The sequence below is a fragment of the Mandrillus leucophaeus genome, unplaced genomic scaffold (assembly GCF_000951045.1).
Source record: "Mandrillus leucophaeus isolate KB7577 unplaced genomic scaffold, Mleu.le_1.0 Scaffold1260, whole genome shotgun sequence".
Classification (NCBI taxonomy): Eukaryota; Metazoa; Chordata; class Mammalia; order Primates; family Cercopithecidae; genus Mandrillus; species Mandrillus leucophaeus.
In genome coordinates, this window is record NW_012100988.1 from 230,592 (window position 1) to 243,454 (window position 12,863).

General features: G+C 46.2%; 1 protein-coding gene across 1 annotated transcript; it reads right to left on the reverse strand.

Moving 5' to 3' along the window:
- Nucleotides 1-4,677: 4,677 nt before the first annotated feature.
- LOC105533547 (putative DBH-like monooxygenase protein 2) lies at nucleotides 4,678-12,703 on the reverse strand. The gene is made up of 13 exons (XM_011972027.1): nucleotides 12,416-12,703; nucleotides 11,627-11,773; nucleotides 10,930-11,091; nucleotides 10,601-10,684; nucleotides 9,594-9,761; nucleotides 9,300-9,402; nucleotides 8,941-9,107; nucleotides 8,499-8,590; nucleotides 7,807-7,903; nucleotides 7,614-7,673; nucleotides 6,032-6,162; nucleotides 5,118-5,232; nucleotides 4,678-4,827 (listed from the first exon to the last, which is right to left on the reverse strand). The coding sequence occupies exons 1-13, from the start codon at nucleotides 12,701-12,703 to the stop codon at nucleotides 4,678-4,680; spliced, it is 1,764 nt and encodes a 587-aa protein (XP_011827417.1).
- Nucleotides 12,704-12,863: the final 160 nt, after the last annotated feature.

The following is a 12,863-nucleotide window of genomic DNA, read 5'->3' on the forward strand; positions in this document are numbered from 1 at the left end:
ACATAACCATCCAAACCAGGAAACTAACATGTATAAAACACCACCATAGAATGCACAGACCCCAGTCACATTTCACCAATTGCACCAATAATGTCCTGTATAGGAAGCACAAACAACAACAGCAACACAAAAGAAATTAGTCCAGGAGCACAATTGCGTGTTGCATTTAATTGTTTCATTGTTTTATTTTGCTTGTTTTTTTACTCTCCTCTATTCTGGAACTATTCCTTAGTTTCTTTTTTTCTTTCATGATTTTGACATTCGAAGATTACAAGTCAGTTATTTGTAGAATATCCCTCATACTTGGGGGTTACCTAATATGTCCTCATGATTGCACCGAGGTTATGCATTTTTGACGGAAATAACACAGGCATGATGTTGAGCCCATCTCAGTCTTCCCTATCAGGAGCCACACAGTGTCCATCTGTCCATCACTGCTAAGTTTCTGTGGGATTACTTGGTTGAGGTGGGGTCTTCCAGGTTTCTAAAGCTACTATATTTTCTCAGCATAATTAATAAATATATTGTGAGAAGATACTTTGAAGCTATGCAGCTATCCCATTTGTTAGTTTTGGCATCCATTGATGATTCCTGCCTGAATCAATTATTACTCTGAATTTTGTTAAACAGTGATTTTTTATCTCCTTATTCCTTCTGCATTTGCTATTTTGCATGGGAAGAACTTGTCTTTCTTTGCTATTTATTTATTGAGTAATGTTTGGTAATAGCCACTTTCTAAGGCCTCTAAATGTGCCCCTTCTCTGAGATCCCCACATAGTCTCACAATCTAGCAACTAAAATTCTAACTACAGGAAATCAGGGGTCTTCCAGGATTTATTTCCACTGATGTTCATTTTGACTGGTCAATGCCTGTGCTGTGGCTTAAATGTGTGGTATTAGAATGTGATTTCTGTTCCATCCAGGAAGTAGGCTAGTGAAGAACATTTGAACTTCTAATTCAGGGGTCCTCAGTCTTAATAGCATATTGTTCAACGCTAGGCCTCTGGAGTAGTGACACAGAGTTTGCTGAGACTATAGTTCTGGCTTCTAGGGGATTAAGATCCCTCTAAACACCTTTGGATATCCAGAGTAGGAGCTCCTCTTAGATGACATGAACAATGAGCAAAGCGATTCATAGATGAGAATGGAGAAATGCCTCGAGAATTCAACAACCTACAAATGCCTGGGTGGTACCTCATCATCAGGTGATGCTAATATGCAGTCAAGATTGACAGCCACTGGGTTCGTGTAGTTGAGAGCTTTCCTGTTCATTCTCAGCTAACTAAGTAGTAGCAGAGAATTAGACACCGATGGAAACCCTCGCAAACAGAGAGAAGAAACTAAATTATTAGACTCACGAAGGTATGGAGAGGGAGGGAGGAAGACAGAAAGAGGAGAAGGAGGAGGAGGAGGAGAAATAAGAAAAAACAGAAGGAGAAAGAAATGGAGCCAAATGTAATCAATGGTTAGATTTGGGTAAAGAATATATGTGAGTTACTGCCCTTCTTTATGAATTTGAAATTGTATCAAAATATTCTTAATTCACAGGAAAAGACAAAAGTCACTGTAAACATTAGCCCATGGCTCCTCTTGTCCTCATACAACCACAGAGAAAAGTAAAACTAAGGAATACATCTTTTGTTTATCCTCCATATTTAATATGGAGTTGTGAGTAGAGGAGGTGAGGGAGAAAAGAAATTACATTCTCATAGTCACTAGGAGCAAACCTGACCTCAGAAACCCCTGAAGGATGAGAGATGCCAGACAGCCCCAAGTGACAGAGTGTTCTAGGAGGAAGTTGGGGTATTTTTCTCCTGCAGCGTGTAATGCAGTCAGGAAACTACCATCCAGAACGTATGATCTGGAGAGGATCCTGAAGTCATCGAATTCAAGCTCCCACCACCTGTGGGAGTGTTTAAAGCACTTTACCAGTGGTATTCATATGCACTCTCTGTCTAATATGTGTAATACGAACACACACCTTTTAACTATAGAAATGCATTATTCTCTACAGGTTGACAAACATATAGTCCATTTCTTGAGGCGACTGGAAGAGGAAACATTAGGTGGTATGGAGTAAGGCTCAGACGGGGACAGTGTGAGCTCAAGCAGAGAACGGCTGCTGTGGGGCTTGTAGGCATGTAACTGCAGCTCTGTAAGGGAAGATAATGCATGATCCATTTTCTGTTTATTTCAGTGGCACCTGTTTTTGACCTGATGTCAAGCAGATAGATGGTGCTCAATAAATATGTTCATGATGACTGAATGCTGAGACGAGCAATAGATAGAAAAATAAAAGGAGAAAAAGGAGGCTAAAAAGGAATATAAAACTGAAGGAGAGAGCAAGGAAGAACAGCACAACCTGGGAATCTTATTGGCCACGACCTGGGCAAAGGGAGCCATTGGAAGGTTCTGGCTGCAGAATCTGGGGGTGCTGCCCAGCTTGAACCTGCTAGAAAAGGCCCAAGAGTAAGACTACAGCACAAACTGAGGGATAGCATCTGAAATCCAGCCAGAAAGGGTTTTGTTTTGTTTTGTTTTGTGTGTGTGTGTTTACCTAAAAGATGCTGAAAGAGTATGCTTGGGGACACTTGGAGAAAAACAAGTTGGATTAGAAATGATAGACTTGCTCACAAATTGGACAAAGCAATGAAGAACAAGTGATCTGTTCTGGTTGTTTTAAGTTTTAATGTAGTTAATATTTTTATCTGTGTGTTTCCTCATACTGTAGAGAGTACAGTCATCCCTAGGTATACGGGAAAGATTCATTCCAGGACTGCCCATAGATACCAAATTTCAAGTATACTCAAATCCCATAGTGGGCCCTTCACAACGTGTGTATACAAAGAAAATCAGTCCTCCATGTATACAGGTTTTGCATCCCATAAATACTATATTCTCAATATGCACATTTGGTTGAAAAAAATTCATGTATAAGTGAACCAATGCAGTCCAAACCTGTGTTGTTCAAGGGTCAACTATATTGTGTTTACCTCAAATAGTGGGCAGACATCTTTGGATTATTACATAAAATGATAATTTTAATTTCCCTTGAATAGTGACAAGGGAGAAGACCAGCAATGAATATAGACACCGTAGGATTCAGTTGAGCCTAGTTTTTTTCATAATCACGAACTTTAAAACGCATCTTCAGGTACAGCAAGCCCCGTGCTCAAACACGGCCTGGAAGTGATGCTGATCTATGAGAAGGGTCCACGTTGAGACTGCAGGCACTGAATGTGAACACCGAGGATTTTGCAGAGTCTCAAAGTGGAGCATCCAGAATTCTCCAGGGGAAACGACAGCAAAGGCTAAGGGTTCATTACCTCTCATGTCACCAATCCCAGAGGGACATATTGCTCTGCCAGGAAGCAGAGCTATGATATTAGTTCAACACTAGGCCTCTGGAGTAGTGACACAGAGTTCGCTGAGGCCGTAGTCCTGGTTTCCAGAGGATTCAGATCCCTCTAAACACCTTTGGATATCCAGAGTAGGGGTCCCTCTTAGATGACATGAACAATGAGCAAAGCGATTCATAGATGAGAATGGTGACTTTAAAACTTGAAGAATAGGGTGGTGCTGAGCCTGTCAAGCTTAGAAAAATACATAAATACCTCCAGAAATTCTCAAGGCAGCCACAGTGAAAATTGTCCTTTCCTGAAAACTGAAGTTGTGAACTGCAGCCTGACTCCATGAACCAGTTGCACCTAGTCACTGCTCTGTTCCTGTGCGAACCTCCTTGACATGCCTGGGCTCCAGTGCTAAAGACTGCCTCTCTCTGTCTTGCCCTTGTCCTGATCTTAGCATTCAATCCAGCCTGCCTGCTCAGGTAGGCTCTTGAAACCTAGTGGCCTCAGTCTTAACAACGTGATACTCAATGGGATAAACAAAGATCGTTGGACAGCAGGGATACAGGTGAGGAGAGCAAAGCTGTGCATTAAATGTCACATTTGGACAACCAGGTCCTCAAGTGCTCCCTGAGGACCTAATATAGAGCAATTTGAGACCGTCCAGCTGCCCCTTCTGGAATAAAAGCTCAAAGGAAAGAGATGGCAACAGGAAGCGAGCCGAGTTTTCTTTAATACGATGTATTGAGATGTGTCCTTTATAAACAGAGCCCCTCCCTTTACTGCAATTATTGTTTTCTCTCCCCAACTTACAGGGCCAGGCACAAATGCCAGAAGCAAGAGAAACAGAAACCACCTCTAGGGCCAGGTATGGGCCAAGGGAGGTTTACAGGGCTCTCTCTCTGATTCAAGTCCCTTCCTTTCCATACATCTTCTTAAGAAAGCTGGGGCACCAGCCTTCTCAGAGAGTGGATCCATTACCTCACACCCAGCCTTGGAACAAGACTCTGCCAGAAACTATGTGGCCCCACCAGTGATTCTAATGCTTTAGAGGATGATTTGCATAGTTTGTCACAGAAGAATCTTTATGGAATATGTGCAGTGCCCAGGCCTGCAGTGTCAAGACCTGGGTCATGAGAAGGAACACAGATGAGGGATTTGGGGTGGCAATGCAGGGAGGAGTTTCTGTGTTTGATAATAAGGGAGGACTGAGGAGAGAGCGTCGTGGGTATGTACATGAAGAGACAGCATCAGACTCCAGTCTGCGGCATAGCCAGGAGCCAGGAGACTGTGTGCTGCACCAGCAGGACAGCCGCCAGGGGGAGATGCCTCAGGGTGGCCCTGCTAGAGCTTGAGAGGGCCTGAAGCCTGCAGGGGTCTTGTCGTGGGCCTCCACTTTGCCTCCCAAGGACTCCAAGCAGGGCCCCCGGGGAGTAGGGATGATGTCTGGAATCCAGCCTGTTGTGTTTTCCACCACCTCCTGCAAGAGAGGGGAAAAAACAAGCTAAAGGTAAAGGTCTCCCTTTTCTTTCCTGAGATCATCCCCAGTCCTCACAGCGCTCACAGGCTAACCATGAGGCTCTGACCACATCTGCAACCCAGGACAGCAACAACTCACCTTTCTGCTTTCTCAGCACCCTGTTCCCTGACCCAGTGTTCCTACCATTGCCATTCATGTCCCTCATTCTTCTCTTTTCCTGCTTCCAACCGGCACCACCCCCCACCCCTCCATCTCTAACTCTAGAGGGTGGTCTCTCCTGGGACACTCACATCAATGGTCTTTATTATCACTGTCTGCTGGGCCTCCTTGCAGGCTTTCTCAGCTTTCTTAATGCTCTCCGGGGTCCACTCGACATTGTTCATGGCCATGATTCCCTCCATGGAGCTGCCGTGGGTGGTAGGATCAGGACAGGGGGAACAAATCGTAGTTTAGGGTTGACTTAGAGCTTCGGCAAAACATGTACCCTCATTTTTGTTAGAATCAATTCCATGTCAGCAAAAGCCATAAGTAATGTCTTACAATCCAAAGAGAAAATTATAAGGAGTTTGACAAGAGAAATATGAGAACTCAGAGATGAGAATTTTAAAACATAAAAAAGCGGATCTTCTGACTCTTTAGGAAGTGGTTCTTCCTCTGGAGGGCATGGAGTGAGACAGGTTCCCTGAAGTCACTTTATTGCCTCCTTCTTGGAAGTAGTTTCATTGCCCTGAAATTTTATGTGAAATAGGATGTATTTGCATAGATGTACATTTTTTTCATGCAAAAACATTTCATAGTTCTCATGAGAACCTCAGAGGGGATCCTTACCCCAAAGTAATGAAAGGTCATGACTTGAAAGTAAACAGTCTTTGGCTGAGTCAAGTAGTGTATGCGAAAAAAGGCAGACAAAGAATTTGTAAATAAAGGATCTCACTTCTAGGGTTCAGATTTATCGGTTCCTCTGAATGATCTTGCTGATATGGGAAAAGAAGTCCCACAAAAATTCCTGTCTTGTGCCAGAGCTTTCAGAGTTAGATCCTGATGGGAATAGGAGCAAGGTGGGCAGGAGCTGGTCAGGCAGTCCCAGAAGGAATCCTGGCTCACCAACTTAAGAGGTAGTGGGTAGGGCTTCTTTTCTTCCTCCCCCAGTCCTCCCCAAGGTCCCTCCCCCACACACGAGGTCTTATATTTCAGGATGACTCACTCTGATGCCTCCTCCCCCAGCTCGTGGGCCACGTAGATAATGTCAGGGTACCCCATGCAGCTGGAGATGTTATTTCGGGGATAGTAGAAGAGGAAGATGAGGCACATCTCATTAATGGTGCTGGGGCCTCCCTGGAGGACATAGACAAAGACAGAGAGACAGAGATACAAAGGCATGCAGAGAGAGGAGGATAAAGCAAACAGAAAATAGTTGAAGTGGTTATCTTACCAGTGATGCCATTCTCCTTTTCACTTAAGGTAGAGCCAGCTCACTCCCCTATTTGCTGCTCTGTTTTCATTGGTGGACAATTATTGATATTATTTCCAAAAAACCATTCCATATATCTGCCCTGTCCTCAGCTTCACTGCCACTATCCTGGTTTGGGCTAGATCATCTGCCTCTTAACTAGTGTCAGTTACTCATCGGTTCTAATTGCAATCTGACCTCTGTAGAGCTGCCAGACAAGTTATTTACAATTGAGCTTGCATCCTGCCATTTGCCTATTCTGAAACCTCCAGTGGCTTCCAGTAGTCCATCAAACAATAGTCAGTCATCACTAAACCAATTATTTGATTCTATCTAATAAATTCCAACCTATTCATTCATTCCATTTACTTACCTGGCAAATATTTACAGAGTTAGCCCTGCTGTCCTGGAGATATAGGTAGGTCAGTATCACCCCTGCTTCAAGGACTGTTTCCAAGTTTATCACCCTCATCCTCGTTCCATTCCTTCAGATATCTTTTCCCAATTTTTAACTTCCAGCCAAACTTCTTCATGTGCACCCCATGCTTTCCTTATATATGGCTTTCTCAGTTTTTTCCTTCTCCAGAGTTCCCCTTCTCTATGTGCCTAAAACAGGACTCATTCACCTACATCACATGTTCAGTTCACTGTGGTAGGATCTCGTGATTCTTTCCTGTGAATTTCCCCAGTGGATTATTCCCATTCTTCTTTCATGGTATATATCACTTACTACCTTATATTATAATCATTTGTAGGGCAGTATTTTTTTCCTCAGTAGCCTGCAACACCTTTTGAACCCCACAAGCACTGAACCACTCCTGATGCACAAAACGGGGGATTTTCTTGTGATCATAGAAACAATAACCAACTTTAACTGATCATCTACTACAAGTCAGGCAATGATCTAGGTGTTTTGCGTGTGTCAACCAACTCTCACAACAATCTTTATGAGGTAGAAAGTAGTATTAATCTTATGCAAATTGGGAAACTGAGATACAAAGAAGTCAAATAACTTGTCTAAAAATGTACTAAATGATTGTGCTGACATTCAAACCCAGGCAGTGGGGCCCCAGCATCTCTGCTCTTAGTCGCTATAGCATACTCTATTTCCATGATCTTGGTGGGTTATTGGCAGAGAATGTGAGAAATCCCTGTTCCTATCTTAGATGCATGGGGTGTGAGAACATGAAAAGCCCTGTGTGGATATGTGATGCCATTGGAGGAAGGAAGGGGCTTCAGTGAAATCACAGGGGTCACTGGATAGCGAAAGCTATGAGTGGGCTCTCCACTGGGGTTGTGGTCCATGGTGACCATGGTGGGGAGAGAGGTCACTTACAAATGTCATGAAGTCACGGTCCAGTGTCTGGTAGTGACATTCTACCAGCAATTCATCTCCCTGTTCAGAGTGAAACATGAAGGCTGAGAGTAAGACACAGAGGGACTGGTACAGCTTGAGAACTTTCTCGGCTGGCAGTAATGACATATGATGCTGCTGCCCCCAACCCTTCTGGCCTCCCTCAGACTCTCACCGGCTTGAGCTCCACTCGAGAGGGCAAATCTCGAGTCTCCTGCAGATTGAAGTCGTAGGAATCGTCTTTACAGATTGTTCGAAGTTGTGTTCCATTCCTAGAGGAAGGCGAGAATTCAGTAAAAAAGAGAAGATGAAATAGAGGGCCGGGCGCGGTGGCTCAAGCCTGTAATCCCAGCACTTTGGGAGGCCGAGACGGGCGGATCACGAGGTCAGGAGATCGAGACCATCCTGGCTAACACGGTGAAACCCCATCTCTACTAAAAAATACAAAAAAACTAGCCGGGCGAGGTGGCGGGCGCCTGTAGTCCCAGCTACTCGGGAGGCTGAGGCAGGAGAATGGCGTGAACCTGGGAGGCGGCGCTTGCAGTGAGCTGAGATCCGGCCACTGCACTCCAGCCTGGGTGACAGAGCAAGACTCCATCTCAAAAAAAAAAAAAAAAAAAAAAAAGAAATAGAGAGGGGTCTGCCAATAAAGATGTAGAACGTGGGTGGGGTCATTCTGTGAGTATATTATCCACAAAAATGAACAAAAAACTTCTTCCACAGTCTTATTCCAGTTATTTCTACTCTAAAGATAGTTCTAGCTCTTCCTTATTCTCAACCGGGCATAACTGTATGCTACAGAATAAATCACTGTTCTTAAAATTCATTCCCAACTACAGAAGGGAAAGCTTCAAGGTCTTTCCTCACCTGTATTGCACGGCTTGCAGAGCCTGTCCAGCCAAGTGGGTGTGCAGCAGGTAGCCATACACCTGTATGTCAGGCACGGGGGCTCCATTCATCTGTAACAGGGAAGAGGTGCACCTGATTTGTTAAGGACTCTGTTCTTGACCTGCTGCTTGATTTTCCTCCCTTGATATTTGACACCTTCCTCTGATGACTGACATTTGCCAATGTAATTCTTATTAAACCTTTCTGGCCCTTCTTCCTTCCCCACTCCCCTTGTTCTCAAAGCCCCGACTCCTTCCCTTCCTTGCAAAAGTCATGTTAGTGAATTTCCTGAGCACCAGGCTGTAATTATTCTCCTAGTCTGGGGCTCAGGCTGTGTGGGCTTGTGGATCAGACCAGATCTGGGATTGGGGGCGAGGAGAGCGTGTTTCCTCCTCAGGAAGGGTGTGCCTCCCAGCTCCACCTCCTCAAACTTCTCCGTCCTACACAGCCCGTAGGACAAGAAGGACTCAGCGCCCGGGGGGATGAAGTGGATGGGAAACGTGAAGAAGCCCAGCTGGAGAACGCCCATGTCATATTTGCGCAGCTGAGAAGTGTAGTACACGCGAATCCCCGAGGAATCATACACACCTGGTGCAGAGAGGAAAAGTCAATCACAGGAGGCAGGAGAGCGGGTCACAATGCGGACAGAAAGAGGCCCAGGAAAGCTGGAGTGGGGCTGTGACCACACAGAGTCAGCACGCATCCCACAGTGCGCTCCCAACACCGAAAGAACCAGCCAGCCCCACCAGCCTCCCTTCCTTAAATCCTCTGAGTGCTCACCAGGCAGGTTGTTAAAATTGCTGTAATGAATCTCCAGTCGGATCCACTGAGGGTCCAAGGGAGTCCCAATAGAGACACCCACATCATCTGGAAACTGGTAGCTCTGTTGGAAGAAGGGACATTTGGCAGCAAGAAGGACTGGGAACCAGGTGTAGGGACTCGGGGCTCCTGCCCTTGTTTTCTAATTGTCATCCCAGACTTCCCCTATCCCCTGGTCTTCCACCAGCCCAGTGATCTCATTACCCAACCACATGCACCTGCTTAGCCATGTGCTTCCCCCATCACAGGACTCACAGTGCCCCCGACAGCCCAGCCCACGATGACCTGTGAGCAGAGGGAGAAGGCAGGGTCGGCCCCATAGCAGTCGCTGATGCCTGTGGGGAGAACACTAGCATTGCCACAGGCATACACCAGGATGTGATGCACCATTGTCTCATTGTGGTAGACCAACTTAGGCTCAAACTGGGTGGAAAAAGGAGAGCAGAGCATGATCAAGACCACCTACATCAAATCCATATTATCTTCCTCCCTTTTTGTCAAATAAAACTATACCCATTTCCCTCTTCTCTCTGTTTGTCTCTCTCCCTTTTTCTCTGGTTTTGTTCCCCAAGCTATCATTTTCCCACCCACTCAGTTTGACTCTTCTCTCAACTCCCTCCTCCTTTAAGCCTCTTCTGGAGAGCAGACATATGAAATCTAGCCAGGGACATTCCAAGACTTCTGCCTTCCCTTAGTAACCTCCTCAGTTCACTGTATCTGAACATGTAGCCATGCCTTCTCAAATTATCTGCCTAAAGAAAAAAAGTCTCCACATTTGTCACTTACGACTGTGAGATCATACCTTTATTTATTTGATCAAAATTGAAATCACTCAAATATGAAATTGGTTTACCTAGTTTGAGTTCATTCTAGCCAGACTTCACTAACTTCCTGACAGCCCCTGGCCACATCCTCTCCCTGCCTTTACCTCCTCTTGGGCTAAGAAAGCACAATTCTGGGGCCAGGTTGAGGCTCATACTTTGTTCTTTGCAAACAATTATTAATTCGTAACCTTCATCAACATGTCTGTTGCATTGTGGGGCTTAAATAAAACAGCGCTGGGAGTTACAGTTCTGGGCTCAGGAAATGATGTAGCCACGGCCTCCACCAAGCCCCGCCTGTCCCCCTGTTCTTGCAACTACTTCCCTCTTGCTTCCTCCAAGAAATTTTCCAGACTTCATCATCCGGTGTTGACCACACTCCCTGCTCCGCTCCAGCACCCTTCCCTGCCTTGACAATGCCCCCCATCTGGTCCACCATACCTTGTAAATGTGATGTTTCTCGCTAACAATGGGGAGAGGAAGAAAGGTGCAGGCGTACGTGGTGTCATCCTCTGGAATGAGGAACTGTGGAAGGGTGCACAGAAGCTGAGCCAGATGACAGTGAGGGTCCAAAGAAATAGGGTAAGGGCCAGGCCAGGGAAGGAGTTTCATGTTAGGGTCAGACTGGCAGTCCTTAGGGGACAGAGAAGAGTCACAGTAATCTCCACCCAACGGATGTACTGAATACTGAGTGCTAGAGGCGGGATCTGGGTTGAGTGGGGAAAGGAGAAGGGAGCTGGAGGCTGCTGGGTGGGACCAAGGCATCTTACATCAGTGATCTCCAAGTCATGGATGATGGTGTCCTCGGGGACATCCAGATCATCAGGGTGGACGACTTGTAGCAGAAAGATGGACTTGACAAACGTACGCTCCCGATCCAGCTTCGGAGTGTCATCCAGGCCGTAGGCGGCCAGTACCCTCACAGTGTCACTCTGCGGGGTGCCATGAGCATTGAGGTGCTGCCACCTCCGAGCAGCACTCTGCATATCCCTGCACCCAAGGACCTACACAAGGTACTTGCTCATATCTACATGGTGGAATGTAAGGAGCTTCACACTAGGAGTGAGAACTGGTCAGGCCCTATTTCTGCCTCTGAGGCTCACTTGCTGGTGATCTTGAGCAAGTCACATTCCCTCTCACATGCCCTCTCTAAGCCTGTGTCCACATCTGTAAAATGAAAGGACTGAATTAAACTCTTAAATCCTGACGCTCTAAAGGTCAACGAAACTGGTTAGAATTCTTCAAGAGGAGAACCCTGGGGTGGGTGGGCAGGAGGTGAATCAGTAGGAGGTCACCCTGCAGAAGGCTTGTGGATTTCAACAGGTGGCACAATTGGAATATGACCTGAGAAGGCTGAGAGGAATAGAAGTCCTGGGAATGATGACTAGCTGCCTGACTGGGGGCAACTACCTCTCCAGAAGGAAAACCTGCTTGTGATTAAATGCTTTTCTCTGCTCGCTATTTTACCGTAATATCCAGGTCATGCGGGTCACAGGAGCGGAAGGGCCTGGAAAAGCGCATGGTGGTGTAGATAGCATCTTCTGTCAGCCCCAGCAGCTCAGCATCCTGGCTGCCATCCTCCTTCAGAGTGTCTCCGTTTACCAAGTGCTGATCCTTGGGTCCAGTGAAGGTCAAGAAGTAAGAACTAGGAACTCATGCTTTGGAGCAGTAGCTGTCCCTTCAGCTCACCTAGGATACTAGAGTAGCAGAACCCAGATGTTCTCTATTATGTAGTTTTCTCCTTGGGCAGAGCATGGGCTGAAGAACATGGCAGAGCACCCTTTTATGGATAATGGAGTTTCACCACCTGACCTTGCTTTACTTCTCCCATTTCAAATCTCATCTCCATAAAGTCTGATATTCCTGCATCCCTAATACTTGAAGGCTCACATATTATCTGAAGTATGTATGACATTCATTTTCTCTCATGTGGCTCTTCATGTAACTCTTTCTCAAACAGCTTTGAATTTTCCCCAGTGACCTGCATTTAGTGGGCTATCAGCAAGTAAGGGGTGCAAAAGTATCTCACAATTTAATGGTTTCATTCTCTCAGCAGTCTTAGAGACATGCGGTATAGAAGACCTAGATTCCAAACTCTACAGTGGATTATTTCTGGAGGGAGGCAACCAGCATTCAGCGGGCATTCTGGGAGTGTGTTTAGATATCCTTGGGGAATGTGGATTGTTTCTGGACAGGAAACCAACCTCCACCCAACAAAGACCCTCATCCTTGGAAGCAAGTCGCCCTCAGACTTACCGAGAAATAGACATTGCCATTGGGCAAGACTCCTCCAACAACCAGATCACTTCCCACGTTGGTGTAGCGATTTGTGACACCTAAGCCCACCCAGCCAGCTGTCCGGACCTGGAGCTCAAAACTGATGATTTCAGCCTCAAGGTCAAAGTCCCAACGCAGGAAAATGACATTGGAAGGATCTAGGAACCTGGAATAGCGCAGGCGAGATGTGGGGCCAGGGCGGTTGCTTTGTAAGGGGGCTGCCAGGGACAAAAGTGGAAAAAGCCTGAAGAGAAGGTCATGGGCCATGGCTCCTGGGACCTGGAGCATCTCCCCTGCAGAGGAACATTGGAGAGCTTCGGAGTTTTATGTCCTACCTGGGCCAGGCACCATGCCATGGGGGAGGGCCAGGCTGGGGCACTTCTGATCTGATTATCCTTCAGGTTCAGAGCGGTGCCCCTTACATAAC